Here is a 25,730-nt window from a genome sequence, read left to right as displayed (position 1 = left end):
ATCGACCTCGACAAACCAAGGTTTGGCCAACGACGAGACTCTAGTGGGAATCGAACCCGTGACAACTTGCACGAAAGAATACAACACTCACCACTAGACCACACATACATAGATATGTACATATTTGATTTTATTTTTGTCCAACATGACACTGTAGCCAAGCACAACATAAAAAAATATATAAACGAAAAAGAAAAAAAAAACACGATAAAAATTTTAAAACTGTAATGCAAAAACAAATTAATAAAATTAAAGAATATGTAAATAAGTAACTTTAAATTCCCCGAAGAGAAAATTTTTTCACAAAAAAAACAATAGCGTACTAAAAGATGATAAAAGACAATTTGTGATGATTGTTATATAAAATGCAAATTCAGCGTTAGAACACGTAAAATTGTAATTGAACAACTGGATTGAGTCTGAAAGTCGTTTATTTGCAAAACGTTCGCAAATTGTTGATCAGTTACGTCAGTGGCAGGGAACCTGTGGCCCTGAAGCCGCATGCGGCTCTATCTAATATATATTTTCGAAAGAGACTTTATAAGTATGTATGTATGTAAGTAAGGCTTGGGTGGAATAAGGAAAAACCTGTATATATATTGTTTGTATCGATACTTCCTCGTGTAAAATACACAAGAAATTAGCGCCATCTATTGAAAATTAATTTAATTTTTATAAATTTTAATTTAATTTAAATTAATTAATTTTTCTATTGCTGTTTTATATTGTTTATATGTAGGTAGGTAGGTAGGTAAAATGTTTACTATAAGATAAGCCATGTTTAAGCGATTTATATTACAAATATCGACCGAAATCGTGTAAAACCAGTAGTACATGATAAAGTGAAGCTCTCAGCAACATTGGAAATATAAAACGATCTTCAAACTTAATTTTGTTTCGGCATTAAAATGTACCTATAGTATTACATATATATAGGTCCTATACATATGTAAATTGCTAAAAATTCCGTTACCATTGCTATATTCATTTATTTTTTTATTAAATCTAACATCACGGATTCTACGAACTAAAACTTATATACACACATACAAAGTCTCTTTCGAAATTAAATGCTAGCCAGCAGCATAGGTCGTTAAGCTTCTGCTTAGCGTCGAGATGTGCCGGGTTCGATCCCAAGAGCTGACTTCGATTGAAAATAATTTTTCTGAGTATATCTTTAGTGCTGCTGGTCAGACCTGGATATTTGTGACTGCAGATCCATCGTTTCCTATCAGTTTGCCAATTTTCTCTGATTTCATTGTTGAAACGGTTCCCGGTAAAATTGGCTAAATATCCTTCCTATCTACTATGTCACCACTATTCGAGATTGATGTACAATAAAATTTATGTACAATTCATAGATGTCTCGTTAATTTGCGAGTTTTTCAGTGTCTCGTAATTCAGCAACTTGTATAATAAAAAAAAATGCTGCAATGTTTGTAATTGGCCAGGAAGACGCATTGGGGTTACCTGTAAGGCCTTCCTGGTATAAATGTAAAAAAATAAATAAATATACATATTACAAATATATTATGCTGCGGTTCCCAGGATTTGCTTGAAACAGGTTTGAAAAACAAGCTTTTAATTTCGACAAATATGTACATACATATTTGAAGGTGTACATTACATTCTTCTTCGGGCTTTCAAATTAATTACATATACAATTTCTTCATTAACTACAGCTATGTATACTTCAATACCTAAGTGCGAAACAAAGTACTGGAATTGCGAATGTACTTGAAAAAATACACCTAAACAAACAATAAGAAATTATTTATGACCATATTTGTGCTGAAATTAGCATCATTGTCTACTTTCAATATTGGAAATGTACGTTTTTTTTTTCAATATGTACGTACATGTGTTTTTGTCAAAATCAATCATTGTAGTCATTTAAATTTTATTTGATTCCAGTCCTTCCGCTCTGTATTATATTTGATTTTTGTTTTGATATTATATTTATATACAATTTGTGTACATTTTTTTTTACATAAATTTCAATATATGCACAAACATATGTATATATGTTACAGTGAAAATATATTTTTACTAGTTAAAATATATTTTCACCAATTCAAGCAGTGATAATGTATCAAAAAATGAATTTACAACGTTTAACTATAAATTTAACCCTAACAACCAAATCTTAAATGAATAGGGCCAACCCTTACTTAACTTAACCTATCATAACCCTTAAATAATACTTTATTTCGTTCGTACAGCTATTAAACCGACAATTCGCATGCGTAATTTAAACGGCGCTCACATTTTGACGTTGCTATGTATGTAGTACCCAGGTGCACGAAAGCGTGCACCTGGGTACTATATAGTACATAATCATTTCATACTCCGTACAAATTTCATTATTCTCTTCTTCTAAGAGAATTGCTTACATATGTATATCAGATCTGGAAATCTTCTTCGAAAATAGTTTAAGTTTCAACAGTCACATTGGGAATATCTGTGATTGGGCAACAAAAATCCTTGGATTCGTGATCCGTAATCAATAAAAATGTATACAACAAGTCACGAAGAAAGCTCGACACAAGCTAGTTATGTACAATCACAACAAATCAACCGATTATCTTTAATTCGTGTTAGCAATAAACGAAACACGTACGCAATGACACATCGCAATGACACATCATGTGTTTTTTAAATCGCGCGATTTATCTATATATTGGTGTTGTTCGTTCGATGTCTCAAAATATGTCAATTTCCTGTTCAAAATGAATATTGGAATCTATAGTCGGGTATTTTATCTTTCATTTGTAGTGCTTTTCAGCTTTCAAATATATCTAAGTAGTCGTCCAGTTGAAATCAAAAGTCAAAAGTATGTATTTTCACTTGGGATTTTTTTCCACTGTTAATACTATTTTATATTGAGTATTTTCTATTGAAACATGTTTATTGAGATAATTTTCTGGCCACACTATTTTTTATTTTCGTTTAAAAGGGTTAATTGGAAGTGTGCTGAATTTTAAATCGGTAAAATTGCGAGCTAGAAGCTCGTACTAGTATTTACACGCATCTGAATTGAATTAATAGGGATAATATATTAAATTGTCTTTATATGAGAATTAAATAAAATTCCACTTAGAAAAATCATATCTCGACTATTCTTGTGGATTAATAACAAAAATTCGTTTATTTTATCGACGTAAGCCAGTTATCAATAGAATTTTTGTTATTAATATAAATAAATAAAAATTATAATAATAGTTTAAAGTTTAAACATATTTGACAATCTCTTGCAGTGATAAAAATAATGTGATTAATGTAGTTTTTTTTTGTTTAAATTTAAGCGGTCCATTTGAACAGTTGATTTACACAGACCGAAAACAAACATCTTGATTATTCTATAAATGAAACTGCGCCGAAATCATGATCACTAGTCTTTATCTAGAGATGGGTAAAAAAGCAGTGTTTAGAGTTGGGCTCTTGATATGCCTGGCAATCCTTGGAACTACTTTGGCCAAGGACCATAACTACAAAAAATGTGACTATGATCACATATTGAGTCATCGAAGTCCACAGTTATATCCGACAGGGACACCTAGACCAACAGGTACTCCGAGACCAACAGGTACTCCGAGACCAACAGGTACTCCGAGACCAACAGGTACTCCGAGACCAACAGGTACTCCGAGACCAACAGGTACTCCGAGACCAACAGGTACTCCGAGACCAACAGGTACTCCGAGACCAACAGGTACTCCGAGACCAACAGGTACTCCGAGACCAACAGGTACTCCGAGACCAACAGGTACTCCGAGACCAACAGATACTCCGAAACCGACACCTACTCCGACTAAACCAAAACCAAATTCTGGTGAAGACGATAACTCTGATGAAACCGATTCCAAAGAAGCAACGATAGTATACCCCATCAAAAGGTCCGTAATCACATATAAATTATACTTTAAATATATTTCTTAGTTGTTCGATCTTGAATTTTATTTTTTATATAGGTACGAATTATGAATACATTGTGATGGTGATAAATTCCAACTTTGAGATTTTGATTGATTTATACTCAATATCGATCCATTTTAATCACCTTTTAATATTTATTTGTTTTAGGAACGAAAAGTTTGTGCCTCCAGCTTGTAAAAAACCAATACTTAATTGCGATCCCAACGCTGTGTACAGAACTTTTGACGGCTCCTGTAATAATCTAATTCATCCCGAATGGGGTCTACCAAATTCAACATATAGCAGATTGCTACCTGCTCAATATGGAAATGGTAATTTTAACCCGTTCAACGGATTGTTTCGAAAAATAATTGATAATTATGTCATTACCAGCAGCGTGAACTATTGGTTAGCATATATGCTTTTGAACATAGTGGTCATGGGTTCTAGTCCCACTGGATGCTGTTGGCCACACCTTGGTTTATGATTCCAGGTCGATCGTTTCCTATCAGAATTTGTCAATTTATCTGATTCCCATTGAAACTCTTCCAACAAATTGGCAACCTTTACCCATTACTTGTAATTTTCAAGTTTTTGGCAACTCAAATTTCGGTGATTTGTATAAAAATGCTGCAAATTTGTCCGTAAATGTTTCGCGAATTTTCAAAAGATGTCTCTATGTTGCTTTGTTAAAATTATTCTAAAAATTGTATATCGATGTTTGTTATTGTCCAGGAAGGCGTATTGGGGTTTACCTGTTAGGGCTTTTTGGTATATATATGTATGTAGGTAAAAATAAAATAAAATTACATTGATAATTGTATTGAAAATTGGATAAAATAATTAAAAATTAATGTCTCAGTTTTCCACGTGGTATAATTTAGATGCAGTAAACATATTCCAATATTTGAATTCAATGCATCGAACAAAAACAACCACATCGAAATCAATAATCGACATCGAGATAATAACAGAGCTATAGATATGAACGTTTTCGCGTTCCTCCTCTACTGGAAAATTACATAAAAATGTAAAATAGCCAAAAGAAATAAATTAATACTGATTACAGGTAGTCCTCGACTTACGACGGTTCGACTTACGACGGTTAGCACTTACGACCGAAAAAAAATAATATATTTTTTATTAATTAATTATTTTTCAAAAATTGATTGATAAATCTCAAGCGGATGTGAGTTATGAAAACGGGCAATTCTCTTCCGGAAGAAAAGAAACATCGCAGTAGTTTTAAAAATTAAGTTATGACTCATTTCTTTGGGATTCGTCACCAGTCGCACGACGGTAACAAACTCATACGGTCGTTACTGTTTGTTGCATAACTGTTCGTTATTGTTTTAGGATGATTATTTTCTCAATTTCGTGTTGATTAGTGCTCAAATTTTTATTTATAATGTGTGATAAAGAAACGGGATAATGACTGATAAAGAAACTCTTGTTAAAAAAAAAGAAAGGTGATAGACTTAGAAATGAAATTCGAAGTGATAAAACGATATGATAGTGGTAAAAAAGTGATGGACTTGGCAAATAATTTTAAATTGTCACATTCAACGGTCTCCACTATTTTAAAAGATAAAGAAAAAAATCGTAAAGCCGTTAAAGGGTCCTTGTTGATCAAATCTAAAATAATAAATAAAAAAAGACACCGACCCATTCAACAAATGGAAAAATTACTAGTGATTTGGATCGATGACAACATTACATTTGCGCAAGGCATTGAAGCAATAGAAGAAGGAAAAACTTTTCAAGAATTTTGGAAAAATTATAATATCCTTCATGCTATAAGAAATATAGATAAGGGATGGACCCTTTAATGGCTTAAGAAGTTACTTCAGCATGTATGAACGGAATATGGAAAAAAACTCACCAATCGATTTGAACCCGTTTCTCTTTCCATATACGAAAAAGAAAAAAATGTCGAGGATATTACTAACCTAATCGTACAATTTAGTGAACGTCTACAATTTGACGCAGATAACGAAGACATCAACCAACTTCTTGAGAATGATTCTGAAGATCTAACCAATGCAGAATTATTAGATCTTGAAACTCAAATGGTTGCAGATGAGGATATTGATGAAAATGAATCAATCACATCTGCGGAACCGCTGAAAAAATTTGTATTGAAAGAAATGGCTGCTGCTTTTAATTTAATTAATCAAGGAATACAAAAGTTTGAAATGATGGACCCAGACAGTGAAAGATTTTCAAATGTGAACCGCAGGATTCACGAAAATCTCGCATGCTACAAAGAAATATGTATATAGAGAAAAAAAGCAGGATACTGTTCAAACAAAATTAGACACATTTTTCAAAAAAACTCATACGACTATCTCAAACTGAAGATGAAGAAATTCATTGTACTTATGAGATAAATGATGAAGATGTATAATTTATAATTAATAAGTACGGATGATGTAGATGTTAAATCTTTTTTTAATTTAAATATGAATTCATTTGAATTACTGTATTAATAATCACCCAAAAAAAAAAAATTCCTCGCCTTACGAAGGATTCGACTTACGACCGAGGTTCAGGAACGTATCTCCGTCGTAAGTCGAGGAATACCTGTATAGCTAAAACAAAAGCTAAAAAGGGTCTTTGAAATTAAATTAGCAATCGACTAACGGATGGATCTCGAATCCATATCGACCGTCTCTTGTTACAGTTTTCCAATGGGAACAATTTAAAGGTCCATTTTATTAAATAAATGTGCATTTATAAAAGCAATTTAAGAAAATTTTTATACATTAAAAAAGTCTCTTAAAAGTACATTACAAAAAAATTGTGTGAATCTCTAAATGACGGATACAGATTGCATTAGAAACTTTGCTTTGATCAATTGAAAAAAATATTTGCTACTTAAACAGCGCGCATTAAAATGACAGATAAACGTGGCGACTACCTAAATACGAACCGACAACGACGAACGCTTCCTTCTACTGGATTCCTTCTTTTTTACTCTTCGGTTTGCAACCTTCGATACCTACGAACTTAACTTCCACTCTACGACCTGACATCATCATTCATATTCATACGTAATACGTAAACAAAAGTAAATACTTTTGACAGTTGACAGTTGTCAATATCGGAGGACTGCAACGATGCCACTTTTTACTAATTGCATCTATTCTAATGCTAAAATCTATTTTTTCGAATGATCGTTTCATATGTTTAACGGTCACTTTATAATGCCAAATTATTTTATTCGATGCACAATACGAGATTGTTTAATGCACCGAAAACAATGCAAAATTTTAATGCACAAACATTTTTTTTAAGATACAATGTATTTTTCTTTTCCAATTCATATAATTGGAATATTGTGGTGGTTCCTCTCTCTCGCAATTTCGCATTCATTGTATGTACATATGCTTGCAGTTTGTTATAATATTTGTATTAAATTACAAACACGTAAAAATTGACTTCTTTGTTTTAACATCAATTGTTTTCTCCACTTATATATGTATGTATGTATGTATATGTAGGTATAAAGACATACCGTATTTGAAGAGTATGCGCTGTATTTGAACAGATTGCAATTACTTATAGATATATACATATGTACATACATACATACATAAATCATACGTATATTGCGTCTCTGAATTAAATTTAATGGAATTTCAGGTAAAAGAACACCCAGACGAGGCAACAATAGAAAACAGCCTCTGCCCAACGCGAGAAAAGTTCGAGTTGAAGTTTTCCCAACAGGATCTGTGAACAACACACTATGGACGATCAACGCTATGCAATGGGGACAGTTCATGGCTCATGACATGTCTCTATTGACAGAACCGGACACTGGTAAGATACAACTTTCGAGTTTGACATTTGAGGCTTTGATATTCCTTGTCTATTTCAACCATTTTCTTATTGTCAGAATTCGAATGCTGTACCCCAGGCAAACAATACAAAAGGAGCAAGAGTCGTTTCTGTTATCCGATCAAAGTGCCTGTCAAAGATCCCACGATGGGAAAAGCCGGAATTAGATGCTTGAACTTCACAAGAACTGTCACCGATAAGGACTTGGGCTGTTCGAATAAAGATTCTCAAGCACAGCAGGTACATACATATATGTACATATACATATTTTTATTTATTTTATTTTTTTATTTTTTTTTTATTGTTACAATCAATATACACTCGTCATTACAGATCGCTCCAATGCGACGAGTGTACGATAACGGTCAGAAATACAATAATACATAAACAATCAGAATAGAAGTACAGTACAGAAGTAATAATCATAGAGACATCTATGGATTATTTTTAGCGTTAAATTTAGTTAAATAAACACGAAATTATAGAGATGTCTATAGATATATCTATAGATTTCAGATTACTGTGCATAATTTTTACAAATTATACACACATATTTTGTGACAACAGGAAATGATCTAATACCAATTTTCAGGAACCGTTTCAACAATGATCAGATAAAATTGGCAAACTCTGATAGAGAAACGATCGATTTGGAGTCACAAAACCCCCAAACCTAACCAGCAGTTTGACGAGGACTCGAACCTTCGACCTCAGTGGTGCTAAATATATACGCTACCATTAAGCCAAACTGCTGGCTATATATACCATACATTATCTAAAACCATTTGAGCAAATTGAAACATTTGTAAGAGAATCTACGCTGATGGAAATACGTGTTGGGTTCCATTCAGGGTTGCCAGATTTCCAAAATCACATTCACTATTTCGAACGATCAAAAAAAAAGAAGTTTAAAAATTAAGAAATATATATTTTTAATTAAATTACAATGTACATATGTAAATAAGTACATACATACATATGTATGTATATATGTAGATGAGAAGATATATAAAATATATTGGATACAATTACAGGAATTACATTTTGGTTTAAATGCAAAAATGTATATGTACAATCATAACAGTTTCATTAAAAGTTTTTTCCTAGCTTTTAGCTCAAATAGCTTTTTTTCAAAATATTTTTCAAAAAATTTTCTTAAATCATTACAATTGCATTAATTCAGCTTCTACGGTTTTTAATAATAATCTATTTCTCTCCTTTCTTCAGGTTGCACTCATTAGACTAAATATTCTTTCGCAAATTGCAATGAAATGTAGAATTGAGATGTGAGCTACAATTTTATAAAAAAATATTGCAAGCGGAATAATCTTTAAAAAATATTATTCATTTCTCATACATTGTTTTTTTCTCATTTGCTTCAGTAAAAATTTGTTTAATAAACAGACATCTTCATATAAAAGGTCAACATTGCAAATTATATAATTTTAAATTATTATGTGAATTTTGAAATTGAAAAAAAATCGATTTTCATGTTTGGTTAAAGGACAAACAATACTTTAATGGATAGAAATTTGTTACTTTTGAAGTCAAACCAATTCTATTTACATACATGTTTGTACATATACAAATTTTGATTTCAAAAAAAGTCGGGATTTTCAGAGGCAATGCGGGAATCGGGATTTTTCTATTGAACTCGGGACAGTCCCGCTCAAATAGGCAACCCTGGTTCCATTGGACGGGACACGTGGTAGGGATTATGGAATGAAACACATATGTATATTTATTATTTTATTTATACCAGGAAGGCCTAACAAGTAACCCCAAAGCACCTTCCTGGCCAGAAACATTGTACATTTGATACAAGTATAACTATACAAAGTACATAGATACATATCAATTACATCCATAGAGACATCTATGGCCAAATATGTAAATTTCAAAAATTCAGTGAAATTCAGTAAATACATATCAATTGACATCCACAGAGACATTTATAGTTAAATTTGTAAAATAGTTAATTAGTAGCATTTTTTACAATTCAGCGTAATCCTAGATTGCTGAAATCTCGAGATTTGCGAGAAAATGGGTAAGGTTGTTAATTTGTTGGAACAGTTTCAATAAAAATCTGATAAATTGGCAAACTCTGACAGGAAATAATCGACCTGGAGTCACAAATCCAAGGTCTGACCAGCAGAAACCAGTAGGATATGAACCCGTGACCATTTTGTTCAAAGCATTATATGCTAACCACAAGTCCATTCCGCTGCACATACGTTTTTATGAGTTCGGATGAAAAGCTTTCTTACATGTTCCACATACTTTCTTACATCGTCATGTAAGAAAGCCTTGCAAATATTCCATCGATGACTTGTACATGTATGAGTATGAGTTACAATTACATACGAACGACTATCCCCAACTTCCTATCCGAATTCCAGACTTTCAAATACATACTTAAATTAATTATTTTTATGACAGATCAACGCAGTGACGTCATGGTTGGATCTTTCAAACGTTTACGGATTGAGCAAAGAAATGTCAGATAGTTTAAGAACTTTCAAAAACGGCCAGCTAGCAACAGAAGTGAGAAACGGTGTTATCTACGCTCCCAGAGAAATGAATTTGAAGGACAATTGCCGTTGCAACAGAGGAAATGAAAACGTCTGTTACAAAACGGGTAAAGCCTGAAACGAAAATGAACTTACATACATACATGACCATCAACTGAACTAAATTAATCAAATGCACTTTCTCAGGTGATTCCAGATCAAACCAAAATCCACAGCTGGCAATTTTGCAAATAATATTCGTGAGGGAGCACAATCGATTAGCGAAAGAGTTGGCCAAAATAAACCCGAATTGGAACGACGAAAAATTGTTCCAGGAAGCTCGTCGAATTCTAATAGCTGCCTATCAACGCATCAGCTACTACGAATGGTTAACCATATTCTTAGGTACATATATTTCGGTAATTGGACTATTCGTCACATTGGGGTGGTCACAAAGACAATTTTTGCCATGAAAATCGCGAATACACAATATTTGGCACTCAAGTTCTCGTTACTATGATAGTTATCGTTAGTATGATGGACTTTTCGGCTGCCAGATGTTCCGATATAGAGATTTTAGTGACTTTGTGACGAGTAATTTGTGACCAGTAATCACCGAACCATATATTTCATACTATGTAGTTTTATGCCCGTTGAAATTTCAACGGGTGCTTTCGGATTGATACATGATTTAAAATAAAGTTACAATATAAATAGTAATAATTAATCTGAATCAGAATTATGCAATAAAAAATAGTAATAAAATTATAAAACCTGAAATCGAAATCCGAATCGTAATCGGATAATATTAAAAGTACGTATATTTACATCGCGTGACGTAAGATATATATATATATATATATATATATATATATATATATATATATATATATATATATATATATATATATATATATATATATATATATATATATGCGCGTTGTGTTCTACATAATTTGAATTGGCCATTATAAGCGCACGGATAAACACAGATAAATGTTATAATAACAGAAGAGCCTTTACCAATGCTTTGCTTGTGTCAATAATACGCGGTACGTCTCCATAACTACGCTACAACGCAAGGAATATAATCAGGGCCATCACATTTTCACTACAGAAATTAAAGTTTTATTCTGATATATATTTATTTACAATTTGAGTGGTGATTTGCGTGGGTGGCCAATCCGTTTCTTTTCTCGGTTGGAGGATTGTTTTTATCCACGTTTTTTGTATTTGTCTGTCCTTGGGAACTCTTGGGAATTAACGTGTAATGTATAGTCAAAACAAAAATATGTATAATATACAATGAACGATATTTATATTAATTAAACTAAAATAATTGGTTATTAATACAATTGAGTATTCGGAGCCACCAACAGAAATGTTTTTACATTTATTTAAAAATATTTTTTACATTTCTCTGGTGCCACCCCTGAAATTTTATGTAGAATGCGGGCGATCGCCATGACACTTCCAAAAACTGTCAAACTACGATGTTGATTGAATAATATGTTACTGAAGTGATTAATTTACTTATAAAAATGTATCCCATGTTGTTTATTGTGTGTTTTTGAATGCATTGTGCAATTTTAAATGATGCATTTGCCCATCTTGCGAGTAATATAAACAAACAGAGAAGTTTTTATCGGACATATGTACATACATATGTATGTACGTCGAGCACCAAGCATCAAATACGACTGATGCTAAAATTATTTGACAACAATATAACGCCTAAAGCCACTTCTATTATTATAACATTTCTTCTATTATTATAATAGGACGGGTCGTATTGTGTTATCTGTTGGCATGAAAAAATTAATCGCTGAAAATAGCAAATTTCTAGTAAAATTCTCTACCGATTTGACTGCAAACAAAACTTTACATGTTTGGTGATTTCTTTCAGGTACGGCAAATATGCTGGACAAAAACATGATATTAGATGATAGTGATAAAAATGTAGGATTTGTCAACGATTACAATAGCGCTTTGAATCCAGCAGTAACCAACGAACATGCACACAGCGCTTACAGATTCTTCCACACTCACATTTCAGGAATGATCGAGTGAGAAATGATGGCAAATTAATTTTAAAAAAGAACTACACCTGTATCATTTTTTATGTGATTATTGTTTGGTGTGGTTTTAGTATGCTCGACATGAATAGAAACGCCGATTCGTCTTTCTCCTTGAGCACGTGGTTCAATAGACCTCAAGTACTTGAAAGCTCTAAAGCGATACAGCAACTAACTCTTGGAATGGTCACCCAAAATCTGGAAGAGACTGATAACTTTTATGTTAAAGAGGTAGGTTTATAATGTCATCTAATCGTGCCTTTAAATCTTCAACGACAGCTGATTAGAACATTTGATATACTAATTGTCTAACAAATTATTTTAAACAATCAGTATATATGTGGGTGGATTTCCTGAATAGTTGGCGCTATTCAGGACCACGATGGGATGTGGCGGTGGAATTGGAGATCAAACACGTGCGTTTTCAGTCATGTTGTTTATTAAAACGACACCACGCGGTGGTTTAGCGACCAACCGCCCCCAGTGGAAGGTCAACTTCTACTAACTGTAAAATAGCGGTCCTTTCGCGCCCTCTGCCACTTTTCCATCCCTTCTCTACAATCGGTCGTAACATACCCTTTCTCAGCCATAGCCCATACCTCAGCCTTTCGTTCAATCCCAACACTACAACTCGGCCTTTCCTGACCACAAACCTGCCCTCAGGTTTCTTTCACCTGCCGGGTCATTCCTCAATCATACTACACATTTTTTTTGATTTTTAAATGCTTTTTATTATTACGAAATTATGTTCACAATACATCTTATATCTATTTTAATAGCTACTGATCTACTGATCATTTTCTATTTTACAATTTAATTTAATTTGGTTATTAATCACAGTATTATATTATTCTAATGTTAATCTAAAGCATAATAGGAAAAAGAGCTCAAAAGCCTATTTACAATCCTTATAAATGTTCATAATACATCTAATACATAATATTAATTAAAGACTCTCTAAAGTCGATGAACTAAAGCAGATTGTGTTTAGGTAATCTGTGTTTATACCTGAAGGGTATAGACATTTTGTTGTAATCACCGAGACTCTTCACAAGTGTGTTAGTATGGTTATTAGTGATTCTGTCATAGAATCTACTGGTTAGTTTGTTAGTAATGTCTGTAACAAACGGAATATTATATATGGCATCCAGTTTTTTTCAGGTTAGTATATATGGGTGTATTATAAATTATTTTTTGGGATTTATTTTGTATTACTTGGAGCTTGGAAAGGTTAGTATTCGAGGCGTTATTCCATACAGGTGAAGCATAGGTTAATAATGGTAATATGAGCGCGCGATATAATTTTATTTTATTTAGCGTTGATAAAGAACTATGGCGATTAAATATTGGATATATTGAGGATATACCCCGCATCGCCTTGCATTTCGCTGCCTCAATATGAGGTGCCCATCTCATTCTTTTATCAAACGTTACTCCTAAATATTTTATTACTGACTGCCATTTCAGACTTTCTCCAGAGGGGATTTTCAGATCTGAACTTGGCTTATGCTTTCTAACACTAAAGAATATGGCGTCTGTTTTTGTTTGATTAATTTGAATTTTCCACTTAATGAAGTGTTCAGTCATTGCTTTAATTGCAAATTCAAGATTTTTAAGAATAGTGTCTGGTTTTTTGCTACTTGTGAAGCAAGCTGTATCATCTGCATATAGGGCTATGTGACAGTTTTTTGGAATAGGTATGTCATTTATATATATGTAGAACAAGAGTGGGCCAAGCAAGCTCCCCTGCGGAACGCCAGCTGCGATTATTTTTGGAGACGATAATTCATTATTTACGCTAACCACTAGCTTTCTACGAGACAAGTACGATTTGATGATGAGAATTAGGTAGTTTGGTATTTACTACACATAATACTACACATAATTTTCAGACATACTTCTCAATAATCCCAGACAAACTTCACAGTAGTCTTCAACATACTCCACAATAATCTCAAACATACTCCACAGTAATCTTAAACATATTTCAGTATCATATCAATTTTTCACGTTTCAATACAATTCAATCTTCAAAAAAAAGTTACACACAGATCATCACAATTAAAATTTAAAATAATTACAAGAAATACATAGCATTAAAATCAACACCTTCACATCGGAAACAAATCACATTTTAAAATCATTACAAGAAATACATTTCAATGCAATTATCTCATATTCTTCTAGGCATGTAACAAAATTAAAACATTATTCAACATACCAAACACTCGCCAAAACATGAAAACACTAGAATAATCAATAAAACATTAACAATATTTCAAATCTTAACTACTAACAAAATAAAACAATAATCAAATATCAAGTAAGGGTTAACTAAAATCCCTCCGGGTATTCCACTTATTCTCTAATTCACTGACACACACTTCACTTCAATCGGCACAACCTAAACACTATCCGATGCCAGTCGCGATTCCACGCGGCTGTCCGATGATCTTGTCCGCGATGGACCTCCCGTCGTCCCACGGCTTTCCATATGGTATCTTGCCACATATGAAGTTGACCAATATCGTTCCTGGTTCACCGATATATCCAAAAACTCCTTTCTTAATCCATGGTATTATTTTCTTTTCCATTAAAGTAACATCAATCTGACTACGACCGAGCTTGAAAGTGAATACATTGTCCTTTGGTATTGATATCTTGACTGGGTCTCTTATTCCTTCTGGTGATTTATCCATATATTTTTCTTTATATTTCCCATTTTCTTCATCTTCATTTTTAGGATTCTTCGAATGACCATGAGATCCTTTACTGAATTGACCATCGGGGGGTTCATCTTTATTTGAAAACGGTATGTTTCCGTTGTTCCAAAGTCTTCTAATATGCAAACCATCACCGTCCATACTTCCATCACCCATGTCCACGCCTCCATTACCCGTGTCCTCACTTCGATCACCCGTGTCCAAACCGCGATCATCCATGTCTACACCGTCCTCTTCATTATTGGAAACATCTATTCCACATGGTTTGCGATGCTTACTTTCATCATTCGTTATCCTAATTGAATCTGTGGTTGATGATCGATTTTCTGTGTTTGGTCGCACTGAAGAATAGTCCAAATGAGCTTGAGACCGCGGTATCGAACCTGTGAACCCGCGAACACAAATATCCTCTTATAGGTATATCTGAGTTCGGCGACCTAGCCATTAAGCCATTGTCGAATTTTTAATTTGCTTTTTTTTTAAATATTAATTGAAATTGTTTCTTTCACGCCATGTACAAAAGTACGTTATAATGATTTTATTTAGCGAGGTTTTGAACCTTTTCATTTCTCATTTTTTTGAACATTTTCTCGAATGTGTTTGATCGATTCCTATTGCATTTCCGGATCTCGATTCTGATTTCAGTTCTGATTTTTGATTCCTTGTTCAGTTCTGGTTCCAGATTCCTATTTCGATTTCAATTTCAGTTCCGATTCCCGATTTTGATTTCTATTCCGGTTACTTTTAATATTATTATAGTATATTTAGTAATAATAAAAAGTATTTAAAAATCTAAAAAAAAAAAGCTATCATAGCCAATCCATTTAATCTATGTATCATGAGTCATTTGTGGATCTTAAATATTTTTTTATGATCTTTAATTTGGAAAAACTTCTTTCACCAAATTCCAAGTTAATATTCGGCCCAAAATTTAATGTTGTAATGAATTTTAATACTTCGCAGCTGCGAATTATTCGGCTAAAAGGTTTGGTTTTTAATGTACGATATAAATTTTGCAATTCTTTCGCAGATCAACGATGAGCTGTTCGCTTGTGGAAAACCATTCGGAATTGATTTGCGAGCTGCAGACATTCAAAGAGACAGAGATCACGCTTTGTCCTATTACAACGATTACAGAAAATTCTGCGGTTTTTCAGAAGCCCAAAGTTTCGACGACTATGGCGATGTCATTCCACGTGATGTAAATTCATATTTTTTCAACCGAACAACGTACAAACTTACGTGCAACGTAGTTATTTGCTTGTTTTATGTTATTTTACAGAAAATAGATGCTTTGAAGAAACTATACAAGAATTATAAAGATATTGACACGACTGTGGGTGGCGCATTGGAAACTCTGGCAGCAGGTGCTCAAGTAGGACGAACTTTCCTCTGTATTTTGATGGAGCAGTTCTTGAGAACGAAACAATCCGACAGGTTTTGGTTTGAAAACAGCTCTTCAGGCCTCACTGCCAGTAAGTTGTCGATTATAATATATATAATATATATATATATATATATATATATATATATATATATATATATATATATATATATATATATATATATATCTATATTTTTTGATGTTCAAAAATTCATATCTTTGAACTCTGAACTTCAGAACAACTCGCTGAAATCAGAAAGGCGACCGTCAGCAGAATGTTTTGCGATAACGGTGATGGAATAACGGATATTCAACGAATTGGATTCACTCTAATTTTCAATGGCTTGTGAGTTTTTGATTTGGTCAATGAGTTTTATTACGAGGAATATAAAAATAATATTTTTTTTATTATTTCTTTTAGCAACGAAGTGCAACCGTGCAGCCAAATTCCGTCAATAGATTTGACCGCCTGGAAAGAATAATTGTACGTTTAGAACGCTTGTACTTAAAGAATGAAAATATAACCAAATTCAAAGCTTCTTTTATTCCTGTTTATTTATATTTTGAATTTACAAAAACACATAAATACCAATGTATGTAGATATATGTATCTAAAAGGTAATAAACATTTTTCTGTTAAATGTATAGATGTCTCCGCTCTTTTATTTCAAATTACGCTATTGCATTCAACTTATAAATGTTTCCTATTTCCAAAATGAAATAAAATTACAAACATTATACCATTATCATAATTAGGAAAAAATCAAATTTTGTAAACTGAAACTTATCCTACTTCAATCTCGAAAGTTCAATGTTTTTCAGGAAATAATATCGTATTAAAAGACAAATAAGCCAATAATCTAGCTGAACATACAATTGCCTTAATAAATTATAAAAATACATTCTATTAACTATCATATTATTAAAAACAAGTGTAAATATACATTATTTCAAAATAACAAAATAGCATGTGAATGTTTTATGAATTTTTTATGGATATATTTTTACATGTGTCTATAGAAAAGTGCAATTTCGCATGATATTCTACAAAATGTAATATAAAATTTATATAAATCGATAAATTAACATTTAATTTACATGAAAAACACCGGAACTCCTGTAAAAACATCACGTTCGCTGCACTTGATCAAAGATACCCATTACAATATTTAAACAGCCGCCTTTTGAAGTGGAATGTAATATAGATATTGAACATTAAACTCCAAATACAAATATGCAATTTAAATATTCGTCACAATAATTCATATATTTATCATTGGCATCAATTCCAAGCGCGTCAGTTTTATCATAATCGCTTCCCAGTGAAGACACCCCAAGATGAAACTCCAATTCCTATTTTCGATCCTACTCTGGTGCACATTCGAAGCTTCAGCTCAAAATGGTGAGCCAGTAGGAATAATGCCGATTTCGGCAACATTGCCCACCGCTAATTATGTAGCAACACCCGTGGTGAAACCTGCTACGGCTGCACCTATGGTGAAACCTGTCACTCAAGCACCAACCAATGTTGTGAAACCCAACATTCCCGTACCACCAAAGACTCCAATAATAACTCCAATGCCCGTTGTAAAACCGATCACTTTCGCAACACCCAAACCCGTAATTGTACCGGTGGTGAAACCTGTAATGCCTGTGCCTGTAAAGATGCCCGTGGTCAAACCTGTCGTTATTCAACCACCAACAATGCCTCCAACTCAAGCACCAATTTCAATGCCAACATTTACGACAGCAAAACCATTCGAAATGGATTCAGGCAAAGGAAAAGGAAAAGGTGGAGCAGGAGCTTGTGCTTCCGCTTCTGCTGGAGATGGATCTTGCACTGCATCAGCAAGCTCTTGGAGCTTTGCAGCCAATTCTGATGAAGTTGACAGTAAAGAAGCGACTAATATTTACGCACCCAAGAGGTTCTGCTTGATTATATTATATCAAATTTAGATTAAGATTAAAATTTATTTTTTATTGCACTTAAATCTATCTTTGTTTAGAAATGAAAAATTCTTGCCACCTGTTTGCGGTTTCAAAGCTCCTCCTTGCGATTCGAACACCTTCTTTAGAAACTTTGACGGTTCCTGCAACAACTTGGAACATCCCGAATGGGGAGTCCCAAATTCGACCTATTCGAGAATTTTGCCAGCAAAATACGGAAATGGTAACTATAATATAAAACTTCATTTTATTTTGAAACGATGATTTTAGATTTATACTAGTGTTTATATCAATATTTGTCTGTCTGTCACGTATATGTACACACGTTCCTATACCATTCAACCGATTGCGATGAAACTTACATGAGTTATTGTGTGCATGCCCGCAATGGTCATTCTGTAAAAAAAATCGCCCAAAAACAGGAACGGGAACGGGAAAACAGGAATGAGTGGCATTGCAACGCAATAATTTCAAATGTTTTCGCGTCGCCACCTGCGTTGTTAGGGTAAAATAAATAATTGAATAATTTCAAATGTATTCGCCGCCAACTTTTTTTCGACCAATTATAATTATTGTAATTTAATTTGATTGTTAAGTATTAATTTGAAAATTAAACATTTACTTATCGAAACACATCGAGAAACGGGAGCGGGAACGGAAACGGAAACAGGAACGGGAACGGGTATTGCATGCGTTCATTTAGCATTGCAACGCATGCCGGGTTCAGCTAGTTGGTTATATGGTGACCGGAAAAATGCACTCGTGATAGTTGCACTCTAAAGACATCCAAACTTTCGAAGATGCTCGAGAATAATTAACGCAATAGCATTTCACAAAAAAGCGTCAAGGGTTATTTGTATGTTATCCGAGGGTGCCAACCTTTTTTTTGTGGAATTCTATTGCGTAAGTTCTTAATGAGCGCCTCTGAAAATGAGGACTTGACGAAACTGCGCTACTATTCAGTGCAATTTAGTGCATCTTTATACATTTTATGAGTCGAATAAAAAACCATAAAAATCAGTTTAATTTTAACAAAATGGGGTAAAATGAGATTATAGTATTTCACAATCGACGCGCGCTAGGTATTTTTTCGCAAAATGGTATTTATTCCATTCAAATCAACCTCGATTTGATATGACATTTTCGTAAATGTTTGTATGTACATATTATTACTAAGCAGCGTATGTTTTTTGTTTAATTGATTCGTTTATTTATATTGCTCGTTTGATTGATGACTATTTGCATGTAAAATACAACAAACCACAACTGGCTTACATATGTACATTCAAATGGATGTTCCAGTTGAACACGATAAAATTATGGCAAATGCAGATTTTCCTAAAATCAATTCGAATTTCAGGATTCAGAGCACCAAGGAAGACAGTCGACAGCAAGCCACTGCCTTCTGCAAGAAAAATTCGAACATCCATGTTCCCCACTGGAACCGTGGAGAATAACCTGTGGACCACAAACGCTATGTTTTGGGGGCAGTTCATGGCGCACGACATGTCATTGTTGAAGGAACCAGAACACGGTAATGTACATATGTATGTATATCTACAGATGTACATTAGGCCGAAACAAAACACGCGAATTTATGATTTTCATGGATGGGCCTAGTGGAAAACTTTTGTCTTATCAAGGGAACGTTAAATAATAAATAAACACTGATTTTAAACAATGTTCTGTGCCACCAACCAATCGATTTAACTCGATGAAAATATCGAAAAAGTAAGTAAATTTTTTCATGTATCTCTTTTTCTAAAATGTTTTTTGCTGTTTTTATAGAAGATATACACTCAATATTATTCACTTATTGAAGTTTATTTGGGTCGATTATGATTGTTTTGACTGATTTGAGTCTTTTACTAATAAGTCTCAGGAGCGTTAAGTGTAAAAAAATGAAAAATATTCTCAAATACGAGAAATTTTAATTTTTAATACCAGAAACTCGACAAATAGTTAGAAAGCTGAAAGTGGTTTTAGAAAGATACAAAGATCAAAAAAGAAAAAAAAAATATATATATATATATATATATATATCTACATATGTACGTATATATATTTTTTCTTTTTTGATGTGTGTGTATATATAATATATATATATATATATATATATATATATATATATATATATATATATATATATATATATATATATATATATATATATATATATCATCATCATCATCATTTACAGCCATTCGCCATCCACTGCTGGATGAAGGCCTCTCCAACACGCTTCCACTCGTCTCTGTTTTGCGCAACACTCATCCATCTCATTCCGCACATTTTCCTAATTTCGTTCACCCATCTTCCTTGCGGTCTTCCTTTTACTCTTTTGCCTTCTCTCGGGTACCATTCAAGCACTTCTTTTGTCCACCTTTCGTCCATCCTCCTAGCTACGTGACCCGCCCATTGCCATTTCAATCTCTTCACTCTATCCACTATGTCCACTACCCTTGTCATATTTCTCACCCACGTGTTCCGCTTCCTGTCTTTCCTCGTTATGCCAAGCATACAGCGTTCCATACTTCTTTGAGTGCATTGGATTTTATTTTGCATCTTGGCGTTCAGTGTCCAAGTTTCACATCCATACGTCATCACTGGCAAAACGCATTGATCAAAGATCCTTTTCTTCAGGCAGAGTGGCATTTTTGATTTAAAAACAGCATTCATCCGTCCAAATGCACTCCACCCTAATTTCATACGTCTCTTTATCTCTTCATTTTTACTACCAGACATGTCAATTATTTGACCTAAATATAAATAATTATTTACTACTTCTACTGGTTTATCATCTAAGGGGATGCTATCAGGCATGCAATAACTATTGAACATTAGTTTAGTCTTATCTACGTTAATTTTTAATCCTACTTTTCTACTTTCCCTGTCCAGCTGTGTTAGTCTGATAAGTAGGTCAGCTGAATCACGAGCTACTAAAACTATATCGTCTGCGAACCGAAGGTGACTCAAAAAGCGACCATTGATGCTTACTCCGGCTGTATCCCAATCCAATTTCCTGAAAACTCCCTCAAGCACCGCATTGAATAACTTGGGCGAGATTGTATCTCCTTGTCTTACTCCTTTTCCTATGCTAAATCTATCTGTACCTGAAAAAATTTTAACCGAAGCTGTGGCATTCTTATATATTGCAGCTAACAGTCCCACATAGGTTTCCGGCACTCCCTGTGTTTTTAGAGCGTTAAGTACTGCATTATGACTAACTGTATCGAAGGCTTTCTCATAATCGACGAAACCTAGGCACAATGGCCGTTGATATTCGTTGGCGCGCTCGATTAGTTCGCCAACTACTTGGAGGTGGTCCATTGTGCTGAAATTTGCCCTAAACCCTGCCTGCTCTACAGGTTGGTTCTCGTCGAGGATATTCTTCAGCCTTTCTGTAATAACCTTCGTGAAGAGCTTGTAGACCGCTGAAAGTAGACTAATGGGTCGGTAGTTCTTGATATCGCTTTTGTCGCCTTTTTTGTGTATTAAAATGATAGTTGCGTTATTCCATCCTTCTGGTATAGCTTGGTTCTGGATGCATTTGCTGAAAAGCCTAGCTAAGATATTAATTAGGGGGGGGCCGCCACATTTTAGTAAGTCAATGGGAATATTATCTTCCCCTGGGGATTTACCGTTCTTTGCAGTTTTTAGCGCGGCCTCTACTTCGCTAGGCAATACTGCAGGAACCCTTTGGCCGTGTGTCGATTCCAGAGCGGGGAATTGGCCGTTGTCGTTCTCGTATAGTTTTGCATAGAACGTGTAAACTCTGTCTATGATTTCTTCTCTATTCCTAATTATTACTCCGCTCTCTGATCTGATTGCGATCATTTGGTTTTTGCCTAAGAAAAGATCCTGTTTGCACTTTTTCAGGCTACGGTTATTCTTAATGGTATTTTCTATTAGCTTGCTGTTAAAATCCCTGACATTCCTGACTATTCTCTTTTTAATTTCCTTATTTACTAGATTGTATTCTTGCTTATTATTATCCCTATCTAAATTCCTTTTATGCTTAATTAGGTTTTTTGTTTCCGCTGAAATTTTGCTTAATTTAATCTGTTTCCTGAATCCACCTAATTTCTTACCTGTTGAGGTTAGAACCGAACTAATTACAGTGTTCAATTCCTCGATGTCTGCTTCTGGGTTTAATTTCCCGTATCGATTTCCAAGTTCGAGTTCGAATTCCTTTTTCCTAGACCTTAGTTGAGCGAAATCTGGAGAGTTACTGCATCCTTTTATTAATTTCCTACGTTCGCAATTTATATTAATGGCCATCTTGGCACGGACTAATCTGTGATCGCTACCTATATCTACTTTACTTAAAACACTAACGTCTTTAACGGAGTGCAGGGCATTTGTTAGGATGAAATCGATCTCGTTTCTGTCTCCTTTAGGACTCTCCCAAGTCCACTTATTGTTGGTGTTTTTCCTGAAAAATGAATTAGTGATAAAGAGCCTGTTGTGTTCTGCGAATTCTATGAGGCGATCGCCTCTGTCGTTTCTTTGGCCGGTACCAAAATTGCCTACTGCTCTTTCAGTATTTGCCTTTTGTCCTATTTTTGCGTTAAAGTCGCCCATGATTATTTTAAAGTGGTGACGGCTATTATCGTATGCGTCCTGTATTTTTTCGTAGAAGTCTTCTATTTCCTCGTCTGGGTGGCTAGATGTGGGGGCGTACACTTGGAAGATTTGACAAGTGTACCTGCTCGAGATTCTTAATACTATATAGCATATACGTTCCGATATGTCGCTTATTTCTATAATATTTCTTTCTATTCTCTTATTGATAAGAAACCCTACTCCTCCTATTCTACCATTTGGTAGCCCTCTCCAGTAGAGACAGTTACCACTTTTTAGGATTATTTGGTTTTGCTGTTTTCGTCTTACTTCACTAAGTCCTATTATATCCCATTTGATATTTTCTAATTCATTCTCTAATGCAAGCACACTTCCTTCACTCGATAACGTTCTTACATTGTACGTGGCTAAATACAGGTTTCTATTAGCTAAGCTATCATCCATCGTCACTCTTACCTTGTTGGAGGTTTGGATATTATTTTTCTCGCATTTATCCAAGATGTGTTGAGAAAAAGGCGGTACTTGAGAGAGATTTCCATTCAAGGAGTGAGTTCTTACCGCCATAGACTCTTCTCTGTGGTCAGCTTTGACAGATAGTCATCCTAGGTATCACTTGGATCACTTATGAGTTATTACATGCCATTTAACAGGGTTACTTTGTAAGTGAAAGTAGTTAGTTATGATAATAATAGATTAGCAATTGTTATACTACTTTTTTACAGATCTTTATCGTGAGACGCCTCTTTGGAGACAACGGATTTATATATGTGAGTGCGGTTTGCAATTTAATATTTTAATAATAAATTTAGTAAAGAATATAAAATTACACGAATTACTTTAATATAAATTAAATATGAAAAAGAACTATTAGACAGTTGGGAAACACCGTTTCTGTTTGCTATTATTCTATTAAGTAAAGTTCGTTAAAAATTTTTGTCTGAAAGCAATTATGTGGAAGATTTATTGCTTCTGTGGGACCGAATTTTGACTGGCGACCCTTATTTTTTTTTGTATTCAGGTAGGGAGATGTATCTCGTTCGTATACGCTTTTGTAACTGACACAAAATTAACACAAAATTTTTCGCAATCACTGATATTAAAAACGCTGTTAACGGCCGATCGTCTGTTTATTTTTACACTTAAATTATACTAGGATGCAATTAGTAAAATAAGTGATTAGATGGTTAAATTTTTAGATTAAATTTCGTGCAATAGCCGGGTTTAAGCGAGTAATAGCGGGAAGAACGCAGAAGCACGTCTTCCCCGCATGACACGAAAGACCGAACTCATATATATATATATATATATATATATATTTTTTTTTTTTTTTAATTATATATACATCAATGAATCGTGCACAATCGTTTGCTGATTGCTCAGCAAAGCGACGATTCTGCTAAACATATTGTTACGTACGCCGCAGATTAAGCGAATAGAATCCCAGAGACTGTGTGACCGTTCAAGGATTATCTGTTAACGGATATCTGTTAACGGATTAACTAAGTGCATACCGTGCGACCAGTATAAGTGGTTTCAAGGATTAGTGACAGGCTAAGTGCATGTAGGCTAAACAATGGCGACCGAGTTGGCTATTGTTGGTCCTTTCTCAGAATTGACTTGTACCGTGGGAGCGAATGTCGTGGGAAGACATATGCGTACGTGACCATAACAAATTAGACGTCGAAGATGTCCTGGGAGATCTATCCCTTATAAGGCGATATCATGTCATTCTGGACTGAGCACTGCCAGTGCGTGTATCTCCTTAATCATCAATAAATGCTGTGGAACGACTGTTGGCCTTTTACTTGGATCCTCCACCCACCCCTACGCAACAATATTAAGAATGAAAGAAAGTACGTGAAAATTCAAGTAAAAGTGCAAAAAGTTTATGATTTTTAGTTGCTTCAGAAATCTTTAGAAAGTGAAAACATATCCAACTCATTATTTTGTAAATTTGATTTCCATAACTTCAACTTTTTAATGAAAGCTTTTACTTTGTCTTTTTGAACAAGTGGATGTATTTGTGATCCCTGCATTGATTTATTTAAACCGCTCAATTTTCCAAAAATTACAACCAAATAGGCATGTTTAACAATAAAATTATCGTTCGTCCACAAATGTGACTCTTCATGTTGATTTTCTTCGAGAAAGGTTGCTAATTTAATGTGTATATAAAAATGAAAGAAAAATAAAAATAAATATTCATGCATTGACTTTTTAGTGTTAAGCTACGATATGAAGTTTTATTTATTTGTTGATATTATGAAAATTGTTTTTTTTTATTAGCGCGTAAACACGTTCGTTACAACATGACATTAAAATATTTAAAAACTCATTTAATGACATTTAAATATTCTTTAAATGTCATTAAAAACAAATTTATTTTAGTGAAAATCTTAAAATGTTGGTGTTTGATATATTTCCACCTACGAATGGACCTCAACCCACTGTGCGCCGCGAGCTTTGTAGGGGGGACTTTTGATTTTAACGGCGACTTTGAACTATTGTTAATCAGTCTAAACTTATCATCATCAGCCCCAATAAGCTTCAATGTGTGAATATTGAGCGTTTATTTTTTTTTCTAATAGTAAATAAATCGAAAAACTAACAAAACACCTACTTTTTCGAAATTTTCATAGAGTTAAATCGCTTGGTTGGTGGCACAGGACATATTTTAAAATTGTTCCAAAGTTTCTCACTAGGTCCATCGATGAAAATCCAAAATTCGTGTTTACAAGTGATATTCGTAAAG

General features: G+C 33.8%; 2 protein-coding genes across 7 annotated transcripts in view; both read left to right on the top strand.

The window, feature by feature from the left end:
- Nucleotides 1-381: 381 nt before the first annotated feature.
- On the top strand, nt 382-17,685 carry LOC143912836 (salivary peroxidase/catechol oxidase-like). Of its 6 annotated transcripts, none has more exons than XM_077432264.1 (14): nt 455-544; nt 3,306-3,748; nt 3,785-3,896; nt 4,084-4,247; nt 7,561-7,737; nt 7,814-7,995; nt 10,195-10,393; nt 10,473-10,670; nt 12,172-12,331; nt 12,415-12,571; nt 16,094-16,264; nt 16,346-16,538; nt 16,685-16,793; nt 16,869-17,685. In XM_077432264.1, the coding sequence occupies exons 2-14, from the start codon at nt 3,385-3,387 to the stop codon at nt 16,927-16,929; spliced, it is 2,247 nt and encodes a 748-aa protein (XP_077288390.1). In that variant the 5' UTR covers nt 455-544; nt 3,306-3,384; the 3' UTR covers nt 16,930-17,685. The 6 variants fall into 6 exon arrangements, with proteins under 6 accessions (XP_077288384.1, XP_077288385.1, XP_077288390.1 ...); XM_077432265.1 differs by having other exon boundaries at nt 462-548; XM_077432263.1 differs by having other exon boundaries at nt 462-552.
- Nucleotides 16,975-25,730, top strand: part of LOC143912833 (peroxidase-like) — a 14,262-nt gene continuing 5,506 nt past the window's right edge. Inside the window, exons 1-3 of the mRNA XM_077432255.1 lie at nt 16,975-18,372; nt 18,454-18,617; nt 19,755-19,928. Of these exons, the coding sequence (XP_077288381.1) occupies nt 17,786-18,372; nt 18,454-18,617; nt 19,755-19,928 (925 nt within the window). The 5' untranslated portion in view covers nt 16,975-17,785. The remainder of the gene's footprint in view (nt 18,373-18,453; nt 18,618-19,754; nt 19,929-25,730) is intronic.

Source organism: Arctopsyche grandis, chromosome 6, assembly GCF_051622035.1.
Source record: "Arctopsyche grandis isolate Sample6627 chromosome 6, ASM5162203v2, whole genome shotgun sequence".
In the NCBI taxonomy this organism is placed as follows: Eukaryota; Metazoa; Arthropoda; class Insecta; order Trichoptera; family Hydropsychidae; genus Arctopsyche; species Arctopsyche grandis.
This window is presented reverse-complemented; position numbering and strand designations above follow the sequence as displayed.